The sequence below is a fragment of the Leptonychotes weddellii genome, chromosome 8 (assembly GCF_054177405.1).
Source record: "Leptonychotes weddellii isolate Sample4059 chromosome 8, ASM5417740v2, whole genome shotgun sequence".
NCBI classification, from domain to species: Eukaryota; Metazoa; Chordata; class Mammalia; order Carnivora; family Phocidae; genus Leptonychotes; species Leptonychotes weddellii.
Genome location: NC_138376.1, coordinates 24,338,513 through 24,364,245, shown reverse-complemented (window position 1 = coordinate 24,364,245; position 25,733 = coordinate 24,338,513). Strand labels below are relative to the sequence as shown.

At 50.1% G+C, this 25,733-nt stretch overlaps 2 protein-coding genes across 2 annotated transcripts in view; both read right to left on the bottom strand.

Moving 5' to 3' along the window:
* Positions 1 to 9,866: 9,866 nt before the first annotated feature.
* Positions 9,867 to 12,831, bottom strand: ZBTB9 (zinc finger and BTB domain containing 9). Its single transcript, XM_006738075.3, has 2 exons — positions 12,551 to 12,831; positions 9,867 to 12,365 (listed from the first exon to the last, which is right to left on the bottom strand). The coding sequence occupies exon 2, from the start codon at positions 12,279 to 12,281 to the stop codon at positions 10,863 to 10,865; it is 1,419 nt and encodes a 472-aa protein (XP_006738138.1). The 5' UTR covers positions 12,282 to 12,365; positions 12,551 to 12,831; the 3' UTR covers positions 9,867 to 10,862.
* An 825-nt stretch (positions 12,832 to 13,656) lies between these two features.
* SYNGAP1 (synaptic Ras GTPase activating protein 1) overlaps positions 13,657 to 25,733 on the bottom strand; it is a 31,277-nt gene continuing 19,200 nt past the window's right edge. The window contains exons 12-19 of the mRNA XM_081828006.1: positions 25,437 to 25,729; positions 25,044 to 25,222; positions 24,330 to 24,371; positions 22,858 to 23,932; positions 22,283 to 22,456; positions 20,415 to 20,626; positions 19,206 to 19,296; positions 13,657 to 15,583 (exon numbers count right to left, since the gene is read on the bottom strand). Coding sequence (XP_081684132.1) covers positions 15,437 to 15,583; positions 19,206 to 19,296; positions 20,415 to 20,626; positions 22,283 to 22,456; positions 22,858 to 23,932; positions 24,330 to 24,371; positions 25,044 to 25,222; positions 25,437 to 25,729 — 2,213 coding nt within the window. The 3' untranslated portion in view covers positions 13,657 to 15,436. The remainder of the gene's footprint in view (positions 15,584 to 19,205; positions 19,297 to 20,414; positions 20,627 to 22,282; positions 22,457 to 22,857; positions 23,933 to 24,329; positions 24,372 to 25,043; positions 25,223 to 25,436; positions 25,730 to 25,733) is intronic.

Genomic DNA, 25,733 nt, shown 5'->3' with positions numbered 1-25,733 from the left:
GCGGCGGGCGGGGTGGGGGGGGTGCCGCAGGCAGAGGAAGAAGCAGGCTCCCTGCTGAGCAAGGAATCCGATGATGCCGGATTCAATCCCAGGAGCCTGGGATCATCACCTGAGCTGAAGGCAGATGCTCAGCTGACTGAAACACCCAGGTGTCCCAAAAATTTCTTTAATTTTTTGATTAGGTAGTGGAATTACATGATTCAAAGTACACATAGAGGAATCCTAAAGTACACGTATCTTCTTTCTGTCCTTCCCTCAACTTCTTTCCCATTTTTATTGTTTATTCTAGTAGTGCTTCTTTTTGCAAATATAAGCAAATACACCTTTCTTATTTGCTCTCCACCCTCACTGTTTCTCATACAAAACATAGCATATTATGTATAACTGTTCTGCACTTTGCTTTTTTTCACTTAACAAAATATACTGGAGATCTTTCTACATCAATACATAGAGCAACTGATGATTTTAAGAGTCAAGCAGAATGTTTTATTAACTTGGACCAGCACAAACCAGAATGTGTTTATAATATAAAATTTCTGGGGGCGCCTAGGTGGCTCAGTCAGTTGGGTGTCCGACTCTCGGTTTTGGCTCAGGTCATGATCTCAGGGTGGTGAGATCGAGTCCCACACAAGCTCAACATGGAGTCTGCTTGAGATTCTTTCCACTCCACCCTCTTCCTCCCCCTCTGCTCCTTACCCTGCTCATGCTCTCTCAAATAAATTAATAAATAAAATCTTTAAAAAAAAAAAGTCTTTATAAAATTTCTGATCAGATACCCTTAAAGTGTATAGCTATTCCCAAACTTATTTCTCAATCTTTTAAAAAATTGACTATATAATTTAATTTATACAATTATCTAGAACTATGTGTATATTTCATATTTTTATTCATTCCATAACTATGGATAAACTTACCCATAAATAACCAATGCCATCAAAAGACAAGGGCCCTTCTTTTTAACCTTAATTACAATACCCTTATCACAACTAAAAACTTTAACAGTAACTCCTAATATCATCAAATGTCCAGTTGGTGGTTGAGTCCCCAGTTGTCTCATAGGGGCCATACTTGTTTTTTTTTAATCTTTTAAAAAAAATTATGATCCAAATAAGCTCTGCACACTGTGGTTAATATGTGTTTTATTTTATTATTTATTTATTTGAGAGAGAGAGAGAAAGCGCGCACACACGTGAGGGGTGGGGAGGGGCAAAGGGAGAGGGAGAGAGAGAATATCAGCTAGATTCCCTGTTGAGCACAGAGCGGATGCAGGGCTTGATCTCATGACCCTGAGATCATGACCTGAGCCAAAATCAAGAGTTGGCCGCTTAACCAACTGAGCCACCCAGGCGCCCCAGTTAATATGTCTTTTAAAATCTTTGGGGGTGCCTTCCTGGCCCCATTGGAAATGTGCGACTCTTGACCTTGTGGTCTTGAGTTCGAGCCCCACATTGGGTGTAGAGATTACTAAAAAAATAAATAAACAAACTTAAAAAAAATCTTTTAAACTACAGGTTTCCCTCTCTCCCCTTTGTCCCTTTACAATTATTTTGGTGAAGAAAATGGGGTGTGTTTGTTTCTTAGAATTTCTCGCAGTCTCAATTTTGCTGATTACCTCACTGTGGTGTGGTTTAACATGTTTCCCTGCCCTCTGCATTTTCTGTGAATTGGTAGTTATATTTTGAGGCTTGATCACATTCAAGTTCAATATTTTGGGCCAGACTAATTCATAGGTGGTGGTGGTGTTTTCCATAAGAAGCACATATGGTCTGGTTGTTTCTTTTTTTTTTTTTAAGATTTTATTTATTTATTCATAAGAGACAGAGAGAGAGAGGCAGAGGGAGAAGCAGGCTCCCCGCTGAGCGGGGAGCCCGATGTGGGACTTGATCCCAGGACTCTGGGATCATGACCTGAGCCAAAGGCAGACGCTTAACCATCTGAGCCATCCAGGCGCCCTGGTTGTTTCTTTTTTGTGGTGTTTGCAGCCACTGATGCCCAATACCTAGATCCATTAGTTCATTCATGGTTCATTTATTTGTTTTTTTTTGTTGTGGTGGTAAAATATATATAACATAAAGTTTACCATTTAAACCATTTTCAGTTGTAGAGTTCAGAGGTGATAACTATGTTCACACTACTGCACAACCATCACCGCCATCCATCTACAGAACTTTTATCATCTTCCCAAACTGAAACTCGGTACCCATGAAATAATAACTCTACATTTGCCCCTCTCCTCAGCTCCTGGCCACTGCCATTCTTCTTCCTGTCTCAGTGTACTTGGCTGTTCTAAATCCCTCATATAAATGGAATCAAACAGTATTTTTCCTTTCGTGACTGGCTCATTTCACTTAGTATAATGTCTTCAAGATTCATCCATGTTGTAGCACACGTCAAGATCTCCTAACTTTATAAGGCTGACTAACATTCCATTGTATGTAAATATCACATTTTGTTTATCCATTCATCCATTGGTGGACACTTGCTACAGACATGGTGATGTTTCCTAATGAATTCAATTTATTTATTTATTATTATTATTTTTAAACATTTTATTTATTTTTCAACAGAGAGAGAGAGACAGCGAGAGAGGGAACACAAGCAGGGGGAGTGGGAGAGGGAGAAGCAGGCTTCCCGCGGAGCAGGGAGCCCGATGCGGGGCTCGATCCAGGGACTCCAGGATCATGACCTGAGCCGAAAGCAGTCGCTTAACCAACTGAGCCACCCAGGCGCCCCCTAATGAATTCAATTTAAAATTACAAGGCAAAGCAGTGCCAATATACAAAACATATACTGCAGCAAAATCATTAAAGTTGTTGAATCGTGGGTAATGTCAAGCTGCTGTATATACTTCCTGTGCTATCAAAAGTTAAAACAAAAAGCAAGATCTCCATCCCCACATGGATTTGCAGCATATATATTTTCTGAGCTCAAACTACAGTTCCAGCAGTATTTTTCAAACCTCAATACAAGTGCAAAGAAAATTTCTGTATTTCATTTAATTGTGCAGTTGAGGAATTTTCAGCTAACCTTCATTTGGATGTGACTAATCCACAGTGTAATGACATGATAAAAGGCAAGTATCAAGGGAAGAATATAAAAGAATTCTATAAATGCCTTTCAGGTGATGAATATGCTCAATTAAAATTACATGGTATTGGATTAATATCAGTATTTGGCAGTACTATCTGTATGAAGATGTTTTCAAAGACGAAATACATAAAATCTCATTACAGATCAGCATTAACAAATAAACATTTGCAATTGATTTTGATGACAAGGAACACTAACTTTGTACACCAATTAAGTAGCAGACCTGTATTACAAAAAAAAAAAATACTCAATCATTATACTTTGAGTTTTGTCAATAAAAAATTGTAGAAATTTGTTTTAATTTTTATGTACTTATATAATATCTTTGATTTTGCTTCTTGACATGCGAAGCCTAATATTACTATCTGATCTTCTATGGCATAAGTTCGCTAACCTCTGGTGTAGAAAAACACTTTACAAGTACAGCCAGCTGCTTCTAGCCATTCAAATAAAACCCTTGATCCACTTTCAAGTTCTTCTACTCCTGTCTTCCACTCAGTAAATGGCCTCTTATTCAATTACTCAAGCCAAAACTCTAGCAGTCTTCCTTGACTTTTTACTTTGCCGTAATCTCTATATTAATGTTAGAATGTCCTGTGTCAGTCCTACCTCCAAATGTAATAGCTTTAATCCATCTACTTTTCTCCATATCTGCTGCTTTTATCCACCTCTTGTCTGCCCTACTGAAATAGTCTAATTTGTCTCCCTGTTTCCACTCTTGCACCCTAATGATCCAATATTCCCTCTGTAGCTAGAGGAATCTCTTTAAAATGTTAAAAGATCATTTGCTCCCCTACTTTAAACTCTTTATTGCCTTCCCATTGCATTTCAGATGAACTCCAAATGCCTTAACATGCTCTGAAAGGCTCTATATAACCCAGCCCAGCCTACCTCTTCAAATACATCTGCAATGGACTGAATGTTTGTGTTCCCCCAAAATTCATACATTGAAATCCTAACCCCCACTGTGATAGTATTAGGAGGTGTGGCTTTGGGGAGGTGATTAGGTCATGAGGATAGAGCCCCATGAATGGGATTAGTGCCCTTATAGAGACCGCAGAGAGCTTCCTTTCTCTTTCTACCATGTGAGGACATGGTAAGAAGATGACCATCTATGAAACAGGAAGCAGGTCCTCACGATACTCAATCTGTCGTGCTTGATCTTGGATTTCTCAGTCTCCAGAACTGTGAGAAATAAATTTCCATTGTTTATAAGCCACCTAGTCTATGGTATTGTTATAGCAGCCCCAATAGACTAAAACAACATCTCATTCCTCCCCAAGTCCACTGGTTTCCTTGTCACACATACCATTCTCATTTTCTTTCTTGGCCTTTGCATCTGCTAAACACTGTACTGGAACCATCTCCCCTGCCCTACTTTGCATGTCTGGGTCTTCTCCTTTGGATACTAAATCAATGTGTACAGTATGCTTCCTTTTCTATTATGCTCCACCTTATGACCAGGTTTATTTTCCTTACAGCACTGGAATGAAATCTTATAAGGCAAGCATTGTCCAGCATGCCTAAAACAGCACCCACATATAATGGGTAATAGTGGATAGTTGGCAAATACTTACTGAGTAAAGGAAATGCCAATAAAGTTTCATGACACAGTGAAATAAGAGCTACTAGAGCTCAGAGCAGAGGTCCTCGCTTGGCCTAATGGTCAGATTTCTAAAGGAAGTGATGCTTCAGCTGATATCTGAAGAGAGTAGGTATTAGCTCACTGAAGCCTCTTTCTAGGAAGGTAACTATTCTAGGCAGAGAGATGAGCATGAGGAGCAAAAAAAAAAAAAAAAAAAAAGCAGAGCCCCAAGGGAGACATGAGCAGCAAGAGTGCAGTAATTGGGAGCAGATCACTGGACTTCATCAAAGAGCAGGAGGGAGCAAATGAAAGGTTTAAGCTGGAGAGCTAGTGAAACAGTACTTTATGCTTTAGAAAGATCACTCTGGCCACAGTGTGTGGAGTGAGACATAGAGGGAAGCAAGACAGAAGACAACCAGTTAGGAGGTTGCAGTAGCAGTACTGGGAATGAAAGAATGCATCAATTTGAAATATTTAGGAGACAGCATTGGTAGGACAGGTATGGGAGGTGAGATTCGTGCCCAGGAACACTCCCAGCTTCCAGTCTTGGGTATTTGGGTAGATGGTGGAAGTTTTACTAAATCTGGAAACAATGGAGCAGTTGGCTAGAGATGGGGTGCAGTATTTTAGACATATTGAGCTTGAGATGTCTATGAAGTACCTAAATAGTTGGTTTATACATCCGTCTCTTAAAGTGACAATCCTGCTCTTCTCATCAGTGCCGGATACAGAGCAGGCCCTATTGGGTTTTTGTTGTTGTTGTTTTTAAGTAGTTCCACGCCCAGCGTGGAGCCCAATGTGGGGTTTGAACTCATGACCCTGAGATCAAGACCTGAGCTGAGATCGAGAGTCAGACCCTTAAGCAACTGAGCCACTAAGGCGCCCCAGTAGGCCCTATTGTTGAAGGAAGGAAAGAAGGAGGAAATCTAAGTGGGTCTGGGGATCAGGAAAACTGGAGATATAAAATTAAGGGTCATCAGTATTTAAATGGTTTAACTCAGAGTGGATAAAAATCACCCAGGAGTGTATAAATTTAGAAGAGGGTAAAAAGGGGAGCCTGGGTGGCTCAGTCATTAAGCGTCTGCCTTCGGCTCGGGTCATGATCCCAGAGTCCTGGGATCGTGTCCCGCATTGGGCTCCTTGCTCAGCAGGGAGCCTGCTTCTCCCTCTGCCTGCTGCTCTCCCTGCTTGTTCTCACGCTCTCGCTCTCTCTCCCTCTGACAAATAAAATCTTAAAAAAAAAAAAAAAAAGAGGGTGAAAAGACCCCTGAAGAACTCTAGCATTTATGAGAAAGATAATAACAATGAGTATGCCTCATTTCCCCTTTAGTTGAAAATATTTTTTCCTTTATATATGTGACCCTCCCCGAGAAAACTGATCCCAGTAAAGGTGTGGGGAACTAATGGTCTCACTCATAATAACAGCTAACATTTATCGAGTTTACTGAGGGCAAGGCACTGGTCTAAGCATTTTACATGTATTAATTCTTACAGACCTGTGAGCATGATTAAGTGCGAATGAGGAACTCTAGACAGTGAAGATGCTGGACAGAGGGGATAATTAAAAGAGCAAGGGCTCTGGGAAGGGGGCTAGCCTTGGTCAGAAGGAGTGACATCTCTTCCACTACAAGGAGGAAAGGACAAAGGCAGAAAGGTACATTTTTAAATTTAAATCTTTTTTTTAAAAAATATTTTATTTATTTATTTGACAGAGAGAGAGACAGCGAGAGAGGGAACACAAGCAGCGGGAGTGGGAGAGGGAGAAGCAGGCTTCCCGCAGAGCAGGGAGCCCGATGCGGGGCTCAATCCCAAGACCCTGGGATCATGACCTGAGCCGAAGGCAGACGCTTAATGACTGAGCCACCCAGATGCCCCTAAATCTTTTTTTTTTTTTAAAGCTGCTCACATTCTATTTTTTTTTTTTTTTTAAGATTTTTATTTATTTATTTGGCAGAGAGGGACACAGCGAGAGAGGGAACACAAGCAGGGGAAGTGGGAGAGGGAGAAGCAGGCTTCCCGCTGAGCAGGGAGCCCGATGCGGGGCTTGATCCCAGGACCCTGGGATCATGACCTGAGCCAAAGGCAGACGCTTAACGATTGAGCCACCCAGGTGCCCCTCCCCCCTCCTTTTTTTTTTAACTGGCTGCTTGGAGTTTATTTTCCACTTCATGCAAGGCATATGGTTACAGGTGTCAGGAAGGCTTGTGTGTGGCTTGGATAATAAAGAGTGGGGTTCTCTCAACTTCCTTTTTGGTGTTTTGCTGTTTTGTTATAAAAGAACCCAACTGCTTCTGCTTGCTGCGCTCTGCCTAGTCTATGGTGGGGGGGGGGGCGGTGCTCTGATGAGCCTAGCACCTCCTGAAGCCTGGTAGCTGGTGATGGCCACTCAAGACTGGGGCCGGGTGTTGGCTTTGACAGGCTGGCCACCAGGCTGCTTCCAGAGCCAAGTCATAGGTGATCGTGCTGCTGGAGGCCTGGGAGATTCCAAGCAATCTGGGGACTCCAACACTGTAGCCAGGAATGGGAAAATGGACTTCCCAAAAAAGAAGTTTGCCCACCAGTGAGTGGGTTGGCCCTGTGGAGACTGGGGTGGTGAGGGATGGCTTCCCCAGGATACTCTGCACTTCCACAGAAGCTGTTACTGGAAGTGGAACGCGGGTGGTGTGGGTAATAGTGTGGGTGGCCATAAGCAAGCCACTGGAGGGGATGGCCGCCATACTGTTGTTTTTGGGCTTGTGGGAACCTCTGCACGACCCCTCACAGGCCTAGGTGTATGGAATCCTAGGTCACGGAGCCCATTTGCAGAGGAGACTGCAGAAGGCTGCTCCACGACTGAGGGGGGCACCAGGTGTAAATCCAGATCTTTCATAATCGAACTTGTTTTCTGTGTAATTCCTAATAACTTTAAAACAAAACCAAAACTCTAACATGGTATTTTAATTGGCTTACAGTAGAAATAACAAAGTGCTATGGGGATTAAGGAGAGGGAAGAAGCAATTCTGCCTTAAGTTTAGAGAGCAGAGGTGGAGGTTGGGCAGGTTCACCATTTCTTGAGCACCTATTAAGTGCCAGGTATATCTGAGGCTTTAAGGATCCTAAGATGGGCAACATGTGGAGATTGTCTGGGTGGGCCTCTCTGTTCCTGTGGGATGGCTAGCACCATTCCCCACTCTTCTATTTCAGGAATTCAATTTCCCCTTTGGGATTACATGCTCACTTTGTTCCCTTGATGGAATAATAATTAGGGTGCTCTGGCCAGAGGGTAGACCTGGGACAGAGAGGGAGAGAATCTCAAGCAGACTCCATGCTGAGCCCCATGTGGGACTTGATCTCATGACCCTGAGATCATGACCTGAGCTGAAACCAAGAGTTGGACTCTCAATTGACCGAGCTACCCAGGTGCCCCCTCTCCTGGGAAATTTTATCTTGAGATAAGTAACACAAGAAATAAGAATGATTGGATCATCATCACAAAACATATGACCGGAAAAGATTCCCCAGGAGTTCCTGTTCCCTGAACCCCCAGAGCTTATCCTTACCCAGGTCTTAACCTTCCAAAGGCTGGCCCTTCACCCCTTCCTTCCATTCCAGGAGCCACCCCACATACTTCCATAGATTCGTTTTGATAATGTTAGTCAGAGCCAGCTTCCCTTGCTTGCAACCAAAGGATCCTGCTCAAAGGATAGATAGGCACACGTCATTTTATCGTGCTTCCCTTTAATGCACTTTGCAGATATTACAGGGTTTTTATTTGTTGGTTTGTTTTTTTACAAACTAAAGGTTTACAGAAAGTCTTTGAAGGTCTGCAATTGAAGGTTTGGAGCAAGTCTATTAGCACCATTTCTCCAACAGTATTTGCTCACTTTGTGTCTCTGCATCACATTTGGTAAATCTTGAAATATTTCAAACTTTTTCATTATTAATATATTTGTTATGGTGATCTGTGATTACTACTTGTTGAAAGCTCAGATGATCGTTAGTATTTTTTAGCAAAAAAGTATTTTTTTAAGGTAGGTACTTTTTTTTTTTTAAGTAGGCTCCATGCCTGTGGAGCCCAACGCAGGGCTGGAACTCATGACCCTGAGATCAAGACCTGAGATGAGATCAAGCCGTGAGCTGAGATCAAGAGTCAGACGCTTAACCAACTGAACCACCCAGGTGCCCTGTGGTATATACATTTTCTTTAGACATAATGCTACTGCACACTTAATAGGCTACTGTAAAAACATAACTTTTATATGCACTGAGAAGCTAAAAAATTCATTTGACTTGCTCTGTTGTAGTGGTCTGGAACTTAACCTATAATAACTCTGAGGTATGTCTGTAGCCACCTGCGGAACGTGTGCCAAAAGAATGGCAGGTGGGTGTGATTTGGTAGCTCTCTCCCTGACCCCTTTCCCAATGTATTCACAGTCCTTACCATGGGGATGGTACCATGGCATGGCTCTTTAGAAAGGCTGACAGATCACAGCGAGAATCCACCTTCTCAGCCATAAAGTCACATTTTCAGCCTCTTCTGGGTGCCATAATATTTTTAAGGAACATGCTTTGGGGAAAGCTATCAATCCTGGCTCTAGTTATAACTTCAACTAGGCCACCAACATTGTTGCTGTACTCTGGTACACCGAGATCTTTATGAAAGCTTTGCTAACATTTAAGACCTTCTCCTGGCTTCCTTTATGACACTACAGTAGCCTGTACTGCCCACTAAGACAGACTTATCATACCACATTGTCATTATTTGTCTAACTTTGATAGTAGCTGTGAACTTTTTGAGGTCAGAGTATAAGGGTCTAGCATAGTGCACTGCACTAAATGTTTGTAGAACAAACCAAACCACAACGAAACATGTATTATACATAAAGTCAGGCAACATTATAGGTAAAGATCATGTGAACCAACTCCTTTAAAAATAAAAAGACAAGAGAACCAATGAGGAGATACATACCACCCCACAAAAACCCCCAGTTCATACTCTGAAAGATAACTTATCTGAGATCATTTAGTGGCAGGTCAGGGCCTAGAATCTGGCCCACTGACATCCAGGACAGTGTTCTCTGCACCAGTGTGAAACCATCCCATTCTTCCCCCATCAACATAACCCTGCCACATAAGGAACACATCCAAGTCTTTGCAACTGTTTTTATGCTGTCTCTCCCACGTAAATTACTCAATCCAGTCCATTGTCAGCTTAGGTTTCAAAGCAAAGTTTATTTGAAGAAATTAAGTAAACTGTCACAATCTCCCTATTCCAGCATCTACTTTCTTCTCTCTCAACAAAGGGCCTATCATGTGAGCGGGAAGGAAAGGAAGGGGGTGTGGTCCTACTGTGCAGATACTCTTCAGCCTTCTGTTATGTGCTGTCTCAGCCTCTGACAACAGCCACTTGTTCAACAGTGGTGCTACCCTGAGAGCATTTTAGGTCAGTGGCCATCTCCTGAGTTCACTGGTCACATTCCAATCACTGTGATCAGTACATGGGTGATCAGTGGTAGACAAAGATAAACAAGAGGCACAGGCTGTTGAGGGAATATCCTCTATTAAAAAGAGGATTCTAAGAATGACACATGGAATGCTCAATTTGTTAAAGTGCTTAACTACAAAATTAAAAACAGAAGTGTTGGGAAGGTGCAGAGCAAGAGGCTTCTGAGAGGCTTCTGGAAAGATCGAACAAAAGAAAGTACTCTTTCTTTTTAAGAGTACTTAAAAAGAACTCTGCCTAAATCATTTCAGCAATGACAAGGGAGACGAGAACATTATTAGTTTCTGAATTATTAGACCTTGGAATCAAACATCCCTACATGGAGACCAGCTCCTTTAACACCTCATGGAGACCAAATGAAACATTTTTACATCTTTTTGCTGTAACTCTTCTCTCACCAAACAAAACTTCTAATCTGAAATCTGGTTTCCTTTATGAAAGGTCTATTATGGGCAAGTGATCAATTTATGTATGCCCTGTAAACCACCTTCCTATGGGGTGGTTTGCAAAAACCTGGAGAGGAGAAATCTGAGTTCCCAAATCTGCCAGGTTGATGCCCACACTTAAGAACAAGATATCCAGAATATATAGATCTTCTTGGCATGATTACAAGATCCAGAAGAGGGGTGTGATGGTTGTGAGGGCAAAGTATCCATCAGCAGCAGTGGCTCTCTTATCCTAGAAATTAGTGTACGGCCTCAGCAGTTAGTTGTAAGTCCAGTGAGCAGTGGCCCAACCCTGGCCCTTGCATAGGTCCCGATGGCGAAGGAAACAGGCATGGACTCGGAACCGACGGCCACAATGGGGGCAGGCATGCAGGGCTCCAGCATGGGTCTTCATATGTTCTGTCAGATGGTGCTTCAGCTTGAAGCGCTTATTGCAGATGCCACAGCCAAAGGGCCGAAGGCTGAAGGTCAGCATGATGTGCCGATCACGCTTTGGCTTCACTGCAAACCGCTTCCCACACAAGCAACCAAAGCGTTTCCCATCGGCAGGGGGTGTACCTCCTAACTTGACAGGCCCATGCACAGCCTGTCCTGCCCCCCCAGGTCCCCCACCCCCTGACAGGATTTCATTCCCATGAAGATCCACTGGTTTCCAGGATGGACCTCCTCCTCCTCCATATGCTGCCCCTGCTCCTGAGGGCAGTGAGAACCCTAGCTCTCCATTCCCTTCAGTGTCCCCTCCAGGAAACACTTTGGTCTCCTCCTTTGTTCCTCCAGACTGAGTTCCACCTCCTGATATCTCTTCTTTAGGCTCAGAGGGTTCCTGCTTAATGTAGAAGACTTTGGGGGGCAGTGCAGTATGAGGGGTAGGTGGCTCAAGTGGTGCACTCTCGCCCTCTGAAACCCTGCGGGGAGTAGTGGATATAGGCAGCGGGTGTGATCCATGAGGACAGGGAAAAGCCCCTGATACTCTCTGAGGCTGAGGTGTCTGAGAGGGTGCTGCTGACCCCTGGTCCTCCTCCTCATCTTCTTCTTCTTCCTCCTCCTCCTCCTCCTCTTCTTCAACTTGAATCTGTAACACATCTCCCAGTTCACTCCCCTCCCCTAAAACGGGGCTCTCGGTAGAGGTGGAAGACTGCACTGGGGTCTGGAAAGGGGAAGAGCGAATGCACCAGCCTCCTGGAGAGGATGTGGTGGAAAGAAGTGTGTGGTAAGAGGTCGCCCCACGGGTTGAAATTCCACCCCCTGAGGTTTCTAGTTCTCTAAGAATCTCTGAGCACTGATCTACTACTTGCCACATCTGGAGGCCACTGGCCACAAGGAGGTGGGCAGGGAGAGCATCCAGTGGCAGACGGAGGCGCCCTGAATAAATGAGCTGGAGCAGCCCCTCGAAGGCATCAGCTTCAATGACGCTGGGCAGAGTAAGACGTGGCGCATCCCCCAGAAGAAGTTTGTCATGGAAGTAAGGAGAGGCAGCAGCCAACACTGCTTTGTGCGCCCTAAGTTCCCGGCCCTGCACCAAGAGGGACACATCACAGAACTTTCCCTCTAGCCTGTGGCGGTTCAGGGCTTCCAGCAGCACTGAGCTATGCTGCGGGAACTCGATCTGGATTGTCCGTGGGGCAGGGTTGCAGGTCGGGGAGGGGGGAACGGGGGGCATGGGTGTCGAGGTATCCATATGGCCGCCTCAGAAAGAGAGAGATCCCCGAGGATCAAATACAGGAGATGAGGGGCTGGGGGCGGACCCCCAGCGGGATGAAGGCTGTGGAGGAAAGAGACGGGGGTCACAGAAGCTCTGGATAAGGGCAACCACGTCTCCTCACACAACACCCGCCTCCCCAACCGAACCTGTGGAAACTTTTCAGTCAGTGGTGGTTTCCGCAGATCAGTCCCGCGCACTCCCCCACCAAGAAAAGAAAAACTAAACGACCACAACAAAAGACCAACCGGGGTTTCACTTCCAGGGCCTGTGAAGGAAGCTGAGGAGGTCCTTCCAGCCACGCGCCTGACCTCGCCGGCCCCGGACGGCTCCCGCGCGCCGCTCCACTCCTTCTCACGGTGCCCAGAGGGCCCGGCTCCAGGGAAGCCGCGGCTGCCGGGAGACCGTGGGCACCAGCAGGGATGCCCTTCCCGCCGCCACGCCCCCGCCGGTACACAGGCGGCACGGGGTCGGGGCGCGTCCGCGGACACCGCTCAGTCCCGGGCCGGAAGCCACCGCCTTCCCGCCGGACGCCAACGTCAGGTTCGGTGGGCGGTGCCAGAGCCGCGGCCAATCGGAAGGCGGTGGCCTACAAGCCTCGTGTTGATTGGTTGCGCGGGCGAGAAGGCGGTGCTGGCAGGAGGTCTCTGACCCCCGCGCGGCCGCGGACGGGGTGGCGGCCCCTGTGGGAGGACGGCTAGCCAGGGCTCGAAAGACCACAGCCCGGAAGGAGGGGGCGACCCGTAAACCCTGAGGGTGGTTAAATATAGCGCCCGCCCCCTGCTAGGTGCTGAGAAAGCGAGATTAAGTGGGCACCTATTGTGTGGGCCAGCCATTCTCCGCATCACCTTGTTTCCTCCCCCAGCCCTGCAAGGTAGGTGTTGGTGTGCTGCTTCCTGGGGGAAACCGAGGCTGGCAAGTGATGGGCCTGGGATTAGAACTCAAGATTTGCTGAGGAACCAAGTTCTTTCCTCCATTCCCTACGGGAGCATTTTAACCAGCAATTAAATAAACCTTATTTCTAGGCAATTACTAAATATATATGTATATGTGTGTCTGCAGATATATACTTGGAATTTTTTATCAGATAATGTTCCTGTTCCCTGGCCTCTTTACTCATTAGGACTAAGGGGAGCAGTGGTGAGGGGACAGCGAGATTGGGTAAGCTTGGCCAGTGCACAACCCCTGCTCAAAACCAGAATAAATCTCGTCGCTGGGCGGGAGAATGATACTCTGGAGGAGACTTTGGGATCATGCAGGGATATAGTTTCTCCCAGGCTGTCAGCTTCCTGTCAAAAAGCAGGACCCTGCTCGTCCGTCTGGAGGTCCCAACTTAGGAAAGTCAGCACAGCGATAAAAGAACAATCTCCGTTTATTAAACATGATTTTTCTGTTTCACCACACACTCCAGAAAAAAAGGAAATGGGGCTGGGAGTGGAGAAAAAGGGATAGTGGTGGAGGACAGAGAAGGCGGGGAGTGGGGTGGGATAGGGTAGGGAGGGATAACGAGAAAACAAAATAAAACAGGTAGGAAGAGCATCTCCCTACCCTTAGGGTGGTGGGGGGGGAGGGAAGGGTGGGGGGGGAGGGGGCCAGGAAGCTCTGTACAGAGGGGTTGCCCCCAGCCCACACACACACACCCCCGATATGTACAGTACAAACCCCAGATAATTACAACAGCCAAAGAGAGGAGGAAAGGGGGTCCAGGGGTAGGGTCTGAGGTTGGGAAAGCAAGGAAAGGGCACAGGGATAAAATTTCACATATTTACAACTTTTATATAAGTATAAATTTGGCCCCGGCTGGGTGTATGTGTGTAGGGGGATGGGACTGAAGAGGAACTGTCCATACAAAAGAAAGAAGGGTGAAGTCTGGAAAGAGTCTCAATACCAAACGCAAGAAGGGATGAGGGGGCAAGGCTGGGTAGGGGACAGCAGTCAGGGAAGAGGGGGTGCCAAGGAGGGGCTTCTCCCCTCCCATGACCTACCCACCCTAAACCCCATCCATCCTACCTCCCCTATCCCGCCAGAGAGCTATGTACAGAGAAACACCGAAAAATTGTGGAGCTGGCGGGAGGGAGGGAGGTGGAGGGAGATTGGGGAGGGGGGAGGATGAGAGGGAAGCCCAGCCCTGTCCTACCTCCCCCGGGGGGACAGAGTCATGGAAGGGGGCCCCCAACACCCCTCCTCCAACACAGGTCCCCCCACCCTGGGGGAGAGAGACATGGCTTTTCCTAGAGTAAGTTCCCCCCTCCCCCTGGAAGTAGAGACCAAGAAGAGAGAGGGGAGGGGCGAGGGGGGCTGTGTGTATCAGGGTAGGGCAGATCAACTAGTCTATCCTCCCTAACACACACATCCTCCTAGACCCTAACCCCTCACCCTAACTTCAATTCCACCCCACCCAACACACTGGGGGAGGGGGGGGCATAAGCCCCCTCACCCCGCTCTGGGACCAGCCAAGAGCAGATCAGGTGTGGGAGGAAGGGGAGACAACTCCCGTTCCCCCCTTGCCGCCCCCTCCCTGCCCCGGTGGCCCCTCCACCCCATCTGGGTTCTGGGTGGGGAGGGAGTAAATTTAAGAGTAGTAGGAGAAGGAGTTTGTGCGTGCTGAGCCCCCCCAGACGCTCCTGAGAAATCAAGGGGTAATAGGGCCCCCTCACCCGGGGTCCCCTCCCCATAACAAAGGGGACAGGGGAGGCCAAAATGGGGCGGTGGAGGGGAGTTAGATTGTCAGCTCTGGTTACTGCTAAAAAATCACCCTGAAGTTGAAAGTTTGGAGGTGCCACACCCCCAGGGTGGGGGTGAGGGTCTGTCCCCCAGTGCTCAGGGGAACGATGAGGCAGAGGATGGGGATAGCACCCCAGAGTGAAGGGGTCTGTGTGGGGTAGGTGGTGTCCTGGGGCAAGGGTCCCTGGGGGTCACAGGGGGCAGCACCCCAACAGGAAGGAAAAGGGGACAGCTAAGGGTCCGCACTCTTCCCCCCTGGAAATGGTGCAGTGGGGGTGGGGGATTGGTGCCCCCCAAGGAGGCATTCAGGGAGGCAATCCCACTGTCCCTCGGCGACATCCAGTCCTGGTGGTGGGTCTATTCCAGGGTGGGGTGCATGGGGAGGGAGAAGGTCTGTGATGCTGGGTGGGCTAGTGGTCTGCGGTGTTTCGGAACTCGCCGTTCTCGGTGATCTGCAGCCGGGGTGGGGGGGGCGGTGCTGGGGGGGCCAGGCCGTTCCAAGGTGGGGCCAGCGTCACACGCGGGTTTGTTGGACCCAAGGGGGGAAGCTGCCTCTCCTGCAAGACACCAAAGAGGAGAGCGCGGACTTATTGAGACGCTTCGCGGGGGCCTGGGTGCCAGCCCCCTTAGCCATGGGCCCCCCGCCATAACCAGCCCACTCCATAAACCATGTCCCCCTCCCTGCCCCCAGGACAACCCCCCACCCCCATCCTCCTATTTTTTTCTCACCTGCAGTAGAAGTTACATCTTCTGGGATCAGGGAGAAGAGAATCTCACCCCCTGACTCCTAATGGGCCTTCAACCCAGGGAGTCATACCAGGAAACCAGTTCAAAAGAAACAAGTTCCTATCTCACCCCCGGCCTAACCCCCTGTATCTTCCCCTACCCAGCCTCCCTCCTCCTCGTGGAACCCCCTCCCAGCCCACCCCCAATCCGAGGTAGGAACTTTGTGTTGAGGGAACAAGGGGAGGCAGTACAGCAAAACCTCATTAATCCAAACCCCCATGGATTTGGACTTTTTTCATAATTTGAACAAAAACTGGGCTTGCGTTTTCCTTTAGCTCTGAAAAAAGGGTGTACTAAGCAAATTAATAGTGGAAACGTGTCTGTAGGAGGGTACCAGCCAACAGACTTTTGAATCCTATCTATTCATTAACGCATGTTCCCTGAGGGCCTCCAGTGGAAAAGCCTTGTTCATCGAGTCCTACTTACTGTATGTATTTTGAAGACATGCAATTCATTAAATAGACACTGCCGTTCAGTTTTGTCACTTGTTCAGAGTGGTCATCTTCTCGAATATAACTTTCCAAATTAGGTTTAACTGTACTGGGGGGTGGGGGGCGATGGATTCAGGGAAGTGATGGGCGATGGTAAAAACATTGGGGGAGGGCTACCTGTCTCGTGCTAAGGGCAGAAACGACTAGGAGCGTCTGCAGAGGCATAGCATGCCTCCATCTCTGTGTCCCCAGGAAGCAGAACTGCTTCATTCCTTTCCATCCCCATGTTCCTTTCAATCCCTCTCCCTGGGATCGCGGTTAGAGGGAGAGGGGTACCAGACCCTACTCCCACCCCTGGACCAGCTAGCTCCTGCCTCCTGCCCTCAGCTCTGGCTTCTGTTCCTCTGCTGGGAGAGAAGGAAGCCACCTCTACTACACTTCTGGTCGCTCACTTGGCTTTTTAAAATACAGGCACAAAATTAATTTTTAAGCCAATGAATGCATTGCACAGGGACCAATACCTAAAAGTGATTTAGAAAGTGTCCAAGTTATTTCCTGGGCCACGGGGCATTTAGGCCTGTTATGTGTAACCATATCTCTGTGGGATACAAAAACATTCCAAGTAGAGGCTCCCAGATCAGCTCTCCCTTCCAAATCAAAGAGCTCACCTCTCAGAAGGTCACCAAAACCCCAGCCTTAAGCAAAGCCTCCCCCTTAGCTTGCTGAGCATCTCGTACACTTTCCCCAAGTCAGCGGGAGAGAGGAAATTACGTATGGTAGGGGATCCTGAGTATGGCAGGAGAGCAGGGGAAGGGAACCTCAGATTCCCTCCTCTCTGCTTGTCTGCTGGCAACAGAACATAGGCATGCCCCCTACACCCCCATGGACCCAAATTTAGAAAGTAGATAAATGAGGGTACCATTATTCATTTTACAAAAGAATTTACTGCAGGAGTCCTTTAAATGGTGAGGTCCCCTGGTGCCTTTCAGCATCTGTTTACAGATCACTAACTACTTTGACAGAGAGGCTGGGCAGGCAGAGAGTTAAAATTACAGTGTGAGGAGCCACTGCCCACTGCAGATCAGTCCCACAGAAAAGAAAGCAGCTCAGAAATGATGTCAGTGGCTGACAGATTCACATTTACTGGTTTTTAGGTAGGACTGTGCATACAGCAAGGCCACTGGGTGGCGGGAGAGGGGGAGTGAGCTCTGACAAGAAGAATAGAGAGATTACTTAACATGCTGTTCCTGGCATCTCTGCCTGGGAATCCACATGGCTACTGAGCCCATGATCTTATCTAGGAAGACGGCTCACCCCACTTCCAACTCCCACGCCACATGGGCCAGTCTGCGTCCTAACATCTGTCAAGCCTCCTTTTTTTGTTTCTTCTTGTTCCACTCACCCTGCCTAATATCCTGACATCCTGAACAGCATTCTTTCCAGTGCCCCCTCCCAAAGTCTTCCTGAGTTAGCTTACCCTTAATTACCACCCAGTGGGGCCCAACAGGAGCTGCAGATGCCTTCTACTTCAGATGTAAGGGAAGAGGAAGAGAGGAACCGGTGAGGGGTGGAAGGAGGCGTGGAGAACCAAGGTTAGGGAAGGAAGAGGAAACCCCCACCTACCTGCTGCAGTCAGCACAGCCCCTCTAGCCAGGGTCCCCCAACCCATCATCACGGCCACCCCTTAACAAGCCCCACCCCCAACATCCCAACTCCCAAGGACGCTCTGGTGAAATGGGGGGTGACAGACATACACTGGAGAGGCAGAGGAAGAGGACTAAGAGGAGGCTGGGTAGTGGGTTCTATCGAAGGAGATGTGGGGTTGTGCTGGGCCTGTCCAGGGTAAAATGCTTGGTGTTGGCAGGGTGTCACTGAACAGTTCCGGGAGCAGCAAGAAATGCTCTCTCTGGGCAGTGGCTTGGAAATGGGTCTGTGCAGAAGGTGTCAGGAGGGTAGGGTCTGTGGAGGTTCTTGGGTGTGGAGAGCAGCAATGGGGGGGGAGCGGTGGGGAGAGGCTCCAGAGAGTCGGAGGGGAGTGGGCTTCACGACCAACCTGCAGTGGTCCGGAGTCACCTCCCCCTGTGTCCTCCGCCCGTGGTCAAAGCGGAACCAGGAGAATTACCTGATGAGGAGCTGCAGGGGGAGAGAGTGGGGTCATGGGGTCAGGAGCCTTAGCGGTAGTGGTGGGGAAGCCTGGCGGTCAGAGCAGAGGAAGGAGGAGCATGGGTGGGAAAGTGAGCAGAATTGGGGAGAGCAAGGGGTAAGGGTGCAGGAGGGAGGTCCCAAAAGCTGGCTGAGAAGAGAGGGAGGGCAGCAGGGAGCTGGAGAGCTGGACAGGTGTGAGGAACAGAGGGACAGGCCAGAGGCCTTCACTGCATTTAAATACCGAAGAAAGGAGAGTTTATGGGGTGGGAGGGGCCTTCAAGAGCTAAAGAGTCAGAAGAGGAAGCTATTCAGAAGCTGCCCAGGAGACAGGAAAATTGAGAAGCCAAGAGAATAGAGGTGATGGGGGCCATTCAGAGCCTGAGAAGCTAGAACTCATACTCTGTTCCAGCAAACTACAGCCTCTAGCCCTTCTGGCTCAAGGAGAGCTCAGGAAGCTGAACTCCCTGATGTGAACAGGAGCAGGCACAAGATGGGGCAGGGGTGCCGGGAACTGGGTGGGGTCCGGGGGCAGAGAGACTGAGGTTCTGGTGGATGTTCCAAGACCCAGACAGGAGTGGGAAAGATGGGGCAGGAAGGCACAGGGGTGGGGCTGACACTGCCAGGAGTGACAAAGGCACAGACGATGGGATGAAGATGGGGTCACTGGGGGGGCTGCCAGAAGCAGCCAGTGGACAAACAGAGGACAGTGGGAGACAGATGGAAATGGGGCTGGGTGGCTGGTGCAGTGAGTGCACGAAGGACAGTGGGATGGATGGGGATGGGACACGGAGAAGATAAATGACATTGTAATTTCCACCTGAGCGTCGAGCAGCCTCTTCTTGGGTTCGGGCAGCGGCTCAGGCATGGCGGGGTGGTCCCGGCGCAGCTCCTCCTCCACCAGCATCAGCCTGAAGGGACGGGCTTCAGTGGGGTTAGTGGCGGGCACGGGCTTGGAGCCTGCCGGTGGAACTCCTGATCCTGGGGAACCCCTGTAGTTCTCTGGAAAAGCCTCGGGCGTCCTTCTCCTCTGCCCTCAGAATCCTTCCATTGTTACAACCCAAAAGACTCCCTGTGTTAACCTTCCTCTCAGGGATCCTCACATTTCCCTGCTAAGGACCACTTTCTGGGCCTCAAAGACCTCTACCACCCAGACACCCCCTAAGCCCTACATCTTCCCATTCAGGACAGTGCCCTCCCACAGCCCCTCTGTGGCTGAAGGCCTGGCTTCCATGTCCCATTCTACCTGACTGAACCTAGGATACCTCCAGTGCCTCCCCTGGGATGCCCCCTAGCCCAAGAGGGGTCTCTACAGTCATGATTCCCACCACCTCCCTGCCTTTGATGAAAATTCTCAAGGTGATTTCTCAGCAAGGATATCCATTAGAGCAGGGTTTCAAAATAAGTTTCAAGTCAAGCCTTTTTCTTCTAATTAATCTTACTCAAAGCTACATTCAGAGTGGATCAAAACGGGACTGGCTCTGGTTAGAGTGGGGCCTGGGGTCCCATCCACTTCTCAGGATAGCTGACCCCCTTGCTGAGACACCTTCTTTGGAGGCCAGGGCTTGGCAGAGCAGTTGAAAATGTTCACATGCTAAAAGAAGGGTCATTCACTTTCTAACAGAACATCTTTTCAGGGCTGGAGAGGGTTTACCGAGGATAGGGATGGCTAGGGCCTACTCTGGCTAGGGAATCTCTGCTTGGTTTTGGGGAGAACATCACAGGCTGGATTGAGAATAACCAGTGGGGAGTCCCAGCCTAGGCTGGGGCCAGACACATAGTGATGGACAGTAACAGGCACATTTTTCAAGGCCTTCAGAAGTTACTCTATCAGGAGAGAACATTTATGCATTAAGCAAGAAATTTCTCCCCATTTGGTGATTGGTGAGTGAGTGGCAATCTCTGGGAGCAGGGTCGTGGGCTTTCCTCATGGTGTCCTGAGTTTGGGGCTGGAAGCTGGAGGGGAAGCTCATTGGCTCTCTTCAGCCTCAGGCTCTCCCTTGCTACCCCTCCCCAGGCCGCCCCTCACCTGCCAATGATGCTTTTGATCTGCGAATCCTTCTCCACCTGTTGCTGCCTTAGCCTCTTCTCGCTCTGCTCCAGTCGGGCCTGATACTGCATCAAGATTTTGCTGGTCTGCTCTTCCTGGGACAGCAGCCTCCGCTCATACTCTTCTAGCTTCCGGTTGGACATGTGCAGCCGCTCCTTCAGTGAGTGGATCTCCTCCTCATACTCCTTCACCTGCCCGCCGGGCACACGACCCCGCACTGTGAGGGGTGCCTCACCCCAACCCCACCACCCAGTCTCTGTCCTTGACTACCATGCAGCCACTGCATGGTGACGGACATCCCAACTGCCTTCTGCAGCCCTTTCCCTGCCTGCTGATCATACCAGACACGGTGGCGTTTGACGTTCTATGGAGCTAACTAAGGCTCCTTTAAAATGGACCAAGGTCATATGCTCCCATACCCTGAGAAGTATATACCTACCCTCACGTGTAAATCTGGACACATGAGGACCACATAAGAACCTAGACAGACTCAAGGACACACCTTGAGTGACCGTACCCAGAAATGAAAGATTAAGGTGATTCCTCAATCCAACCAGATCACATGGGGGAGACCCAGGAAGAAAAGACATCGGATAAGGAGAGGCTATGTGGGATCACGGGTCTGGGCTTCAAACAAGTCCAGGCTGAGAATGTAGGACTGCCTCTCTGTTGATAATGATCCCGGAATTCTGGGGCTAGAAGGGCACAAGAGAGTCATTTTACCTGCCCTATTGGCTCTAGAGTCTAGAGCTGTGTGCTATCCAATACAGTAGCCGCTAGCTATGTATGGCTATTTAAAATGTAAATAAAACTAAACATTTAATTCCTCAATTACATCACATGTGGCCAGTGGTTATCATACTGGACAGTGCAGATCATAGAACATTTCTCATTACTGCAGAAAATTCTACTGGACGGTCCTAGTCTAGAGCCTTCCTCAACAAAAATAGCTCATCTGAGCCATAGAACAGAAAAAATGGTTTGAGAGAGTATTTGCTCATTCTCCAAGGAGGACACATACATAATCAACCCCATTCTAGACACAAAAGAGAGATGTTATTTATTACCTAAGGTGGCTACCTTGGGGCATTAGGGCCTACTTCTCTCAGGGAACTTGCTACACCAAGTCCATCTAGATCAGTCCCAACATTTTCCTATGCTCAAAGACCACAGCTCCCAAGAAACCTCTCTCTGCTCCCCCCAAGTTGGGGCCCTACAGTCTTTACATTAAGCTAATCCTACAGCCACCCTCTTCTTCAGAGTCCTTGTAGCAACAGCTTCCCCAAGGAACTTTCTGCTAAGTTATCTGTGTGTGTCCCTGAGCTCTTGCTGTCTTTTGCTCTGGGTCACCACCAGCTGAGAGTCTGGTCTTTCCACACATGGGCCAATACACACCACTTTTCCAACACAGACCCTCTGTCACCTATGCTGGTGGGACGATGACTGGGTAAGCTAGACATCATTTGTAGTACAACTGCAACCCCTCTGCCCCCCACCCAATTTAGCAGTTCACACTGCTGGTAGAGCAGCCCTCCCTTTCCTGAGTAGTCATAGGAGCCAGGGCTTATGTTCTCCCTGGGGAGGAACACGGAAATAAGCTATAACATAAAGTATTTCTCTGCAAACTGTCTATGATGCATAGAAGCCACAAAATAAAGTTGGAAGTTGGCTTTCCAACAGACTGTGTGTGCCCAGACTCCCCTAGAAGATTGAAGCCTTCTCAAGAAAGGGGATCAGGTCTTTGTCTCTTCTTCTTTCTACTGTAACTACTTGACCCCCGGTGCTTCCCTGAAAAGCGTCTAGAGGCTTCCCCTGTGGGTAACGGGAAGGTCAGGGGCCCAGCGTACCCTGTCCAGTCGGCTCTCATCCATCGACTTAGAGTACTCCTTGAGCTTGTACTCTTCTCGCTCGATGTGGGCACTCTCAATGTCAGCTGACAGGTGAGGCATGTTGGAGACCCAGGCCACCGTCCGCTCGGACGCTGGCATGGTGGGGTTCAGCGTGGATGGCGCCTGAGAATGCTGGGATGGGGCAAGGTGGAGGTGAAGAGAGAGGAAAGGTGGGAGAAGGCAGGGTGCATTTAGGAGGAGAGAGTGCTGCCAAAGGAGATGACCATCCCAGTCTTGTTCCCCTGCTCTAGTGTTGATGCCCTTGTGAATGCTATTTATTTATCATGTCTCTCCTCTGGAGAGGTGAACTCCACCAGGGCAGGGTTTGTGTGGCGTTCACTGTCAAACCCACAGTGCCTAGAACAGGACATGGCACGTAGCAGGGACTCTATATACAATTTGTTTAATGAATGAAAGGAGGTGAGAACACTATAATTTCAAACCCCAGACTATGCTGCCCCCACCTCCCCAACCCACTTCCTCCTTCCCTCCCTATTCCTCACCCATTTGGCCTTCCTCCCACCCTCACATACCTGCTTGGTGATGGAGGGCTTGAGCCCCCCACCCCCTCCGCCACCGCTGCCCCCGCTGCCCCCAATGCTGCCCTCTTTGCTGAGGCTCTGTTGCCGCGGACGGGCGGGGCCATAGCTCGGCTCCGGTGACTGCAACAGATTCCCACTGGATGGCCGGGGTTTCTGGGCAGCGCTGACCGTCAACTGCTGAGACTTGCCCCTCTGCAATGGAGGCGGTTGGCCCCCGCCACCCCCACCACTGCCCCCACCGCCGCTCCCACCTCCGGGCCCTGAGGGGGCAGGCCTCTGGGGACCAATGGTGATCTGAGGAGGGGACAGCATGTGCTGCAGGTTGTCCTGGAGTGAGAGCTGCCGACGGGTGAAGTCAGTGCCAGAGGGTCCAAACTCATCACTGTAGCTGTGGCTGTGAAGGATGGAAGCGGCAGGGGGCTTGGGGACCCCTGAGGAGAGGTCCTCACTCTTGCTATAGCCATGGAAAGGGGCAAAGGTGTCCCCGGGAGGCTCTCCACCTCGGTGGTGGTGATGGTGGTGATGGTGGTGATGGGAGGAAGGTGGGCCATGACCACCACCCCCTCCGTGGCCCCCTGGGGGGCCTGGCCCATCAGCAGCCATGTGGAAGAGAGGGTTCTGGAAGGAGAGGGGGATGCGCAGTTGCTGGGCAGGGACACCGTCCGTGGTGACACCCATCTGGCTGAGGCGCATGCCAGCTGCTGTAATGGACGAGCCACTCCCCTGGGAGAGGCGTCCAGCGGGCGCAGGCCGCAGCCCCAAGGCTGCAGTCAGGGAAGCCTGGCTTGAGTGCAGCAGGTCCCCAACGGCCGCCAGGTTGGATACACTGCTGCTGTTGAGGCGGCCGCCAGGCCCGTCACCCTGCAAATCCAGCATGGAGACACTCTTGTTGACGCTCAGCATCTTCTGCTCTGGCTCTGTGATGTCCGAGCTGCTTGTGCAGTATGCTGGCGAGGACCGGGCCAGGGGTGGACGGCTTACATAGAACAGGTCTTTACCCCCACCAGGGGGTGGCGGGGGTGGCTTTTCCTTGGTTGGGGAAGGGAGGCGAGCCATGTCCATAGAGCTGCAGGAAGGGAAAGGGGCATAGGAGCAGGAGGTGAGGCCACAGCCACTGGCAACTGAGCCTGCTGTGGTCCGGCACAGGCCTTGGGGTGAGAAGTGGGACCCGCAGGGAAGGGCGGGGAGCTGGTGGTGGCAGCTCTGGAGAGGGCCGGCAGGGAGCATGGGAAGGGGATACATGGGAAAAAGGAAAGGAAAAGGTCCCTCCAGGAAGGGAGTGAGGCCTAGAGGAGGGGAGATGGGGGCACCAAGAGGAGGGATGAGGGGCAGGTCCGGGCAGATATGGAGTTGATGAGGGTGCATGGAGGAGAAGAGGAGAGGAGGAAGGTGAAGGCCACTGGAGTGGGAGGGGGGGAGCAGAGAGGAGAGGAGAGGGGGCGGGGGAGGGGAGAGCCCCTCACCTGTTGAGGCCTCGAGCCATGAAGGACTGTAGGTCGATGGAGCTGGAGAGAGATGGGAAGAGGGGCGAGCACAGACAGACAGAAGGAGAGAGGTGGGCAGAAGGCGTGGACGCATGGAACAAGAGGCGGGAATGGTGGAATGGGTATGGCATCATGGAGGGAGACCGGGGCGGAGGGACAAGCAGGGTGGTCAGCAGAATAAGCAGCAGCTGAGGCCGCCACATTGGAATGGATGTTGGGTCTCAGGAGGCCCTGCTAGGGTCCCCATGTTACTTCTCCAGTGCTGGATCGTGACCGAGGTCTGCTCGGTTCTGGTGGGGGGCTGGGATAGTGCTTATTTACCAACCAGTACAGATCGTTCAATGTTTGGATAGTACACGGCTGATCCAACATGTCTGGCAGCACCTCGGCTCTGGGACAGGCATGGGCAGGCGGAGGGACTAGGCAAATCAGAGCTAGCAGCAGGAAGCCCCAGGCTTACAACAAGCTGGAGCCGGAGGAGCCCCGTCACTCTTCCCAGGGCTGGGAGATTCCTGCTCCCTCTGGCCTTAAAGGGCTCTCCGCCTAACCTGTCTCTTTACCATTTTCTCTGAGAGCCTGCCTCTTGTTCCTTTCTTTCAAGCCCTAGAGAGATGCACTGGGGCCCAGTGAAGCGTATCCGGAACAGAAAAGTAGGGGCTCCTAGGGCAAAGGTGTGGGGTCCCAGGTACTCACCTGTTGAGGTCCCGCATCATGTAGCCCTGCATCTCAGCCGATGGGCCCCGCAGCACCACAGGCTGAGGCCGGGGCCGCTCACTCTGACGGCTTGGCTGCCTTTGGATGTTGGGGTTCCTCAGAGCTGTGCTGATATCATTGAGGAGCCGGGGCAGTGGGCCCAGCTTCAGGAGGGCTTCCTGGAAGGATGAGGCTGTTACCTGGGGGCTAAGCACCCAGCTCTAAGAGGGCCCCAGAGGGTGTGGGGGGCGGGGGGAAGGATGTCTGAACTCGGGGAGTGGTAGAGACACATCTGGGGACAGGGAAGGGAGAAAAATCTGTGCAGGGGGTGGTCTCTCAGGCCACTGGAGCCTCTGGAGACACTGGGGAGGGGGCAGAGGGGCATCTGCTGACCTTACTGAGCTGGGGCAGCACCTCCCAGAGCAGGGCATGGAGTGTGGAGAGCTCTCGGCCCAAGTCGATGTAACCCTCAAAGCTACTACTGTTGGTCAGCGTGTCCAGGTTGGAGATCTCATACAGGAACTGCTGCATGGAACCCCACTCCAGCTCCAGAAACTCATTCATGAATCCCAGAAAGTCCTCCTTTGAGGTAAACCTGGCCAAGGCATCCAGAAGGTAGAGGTCACACAAACAGAAGGCCTCACTCCCACCCGTCTCAGGGTCTCTGGGGGACTCGGGAGACCCTTCCTG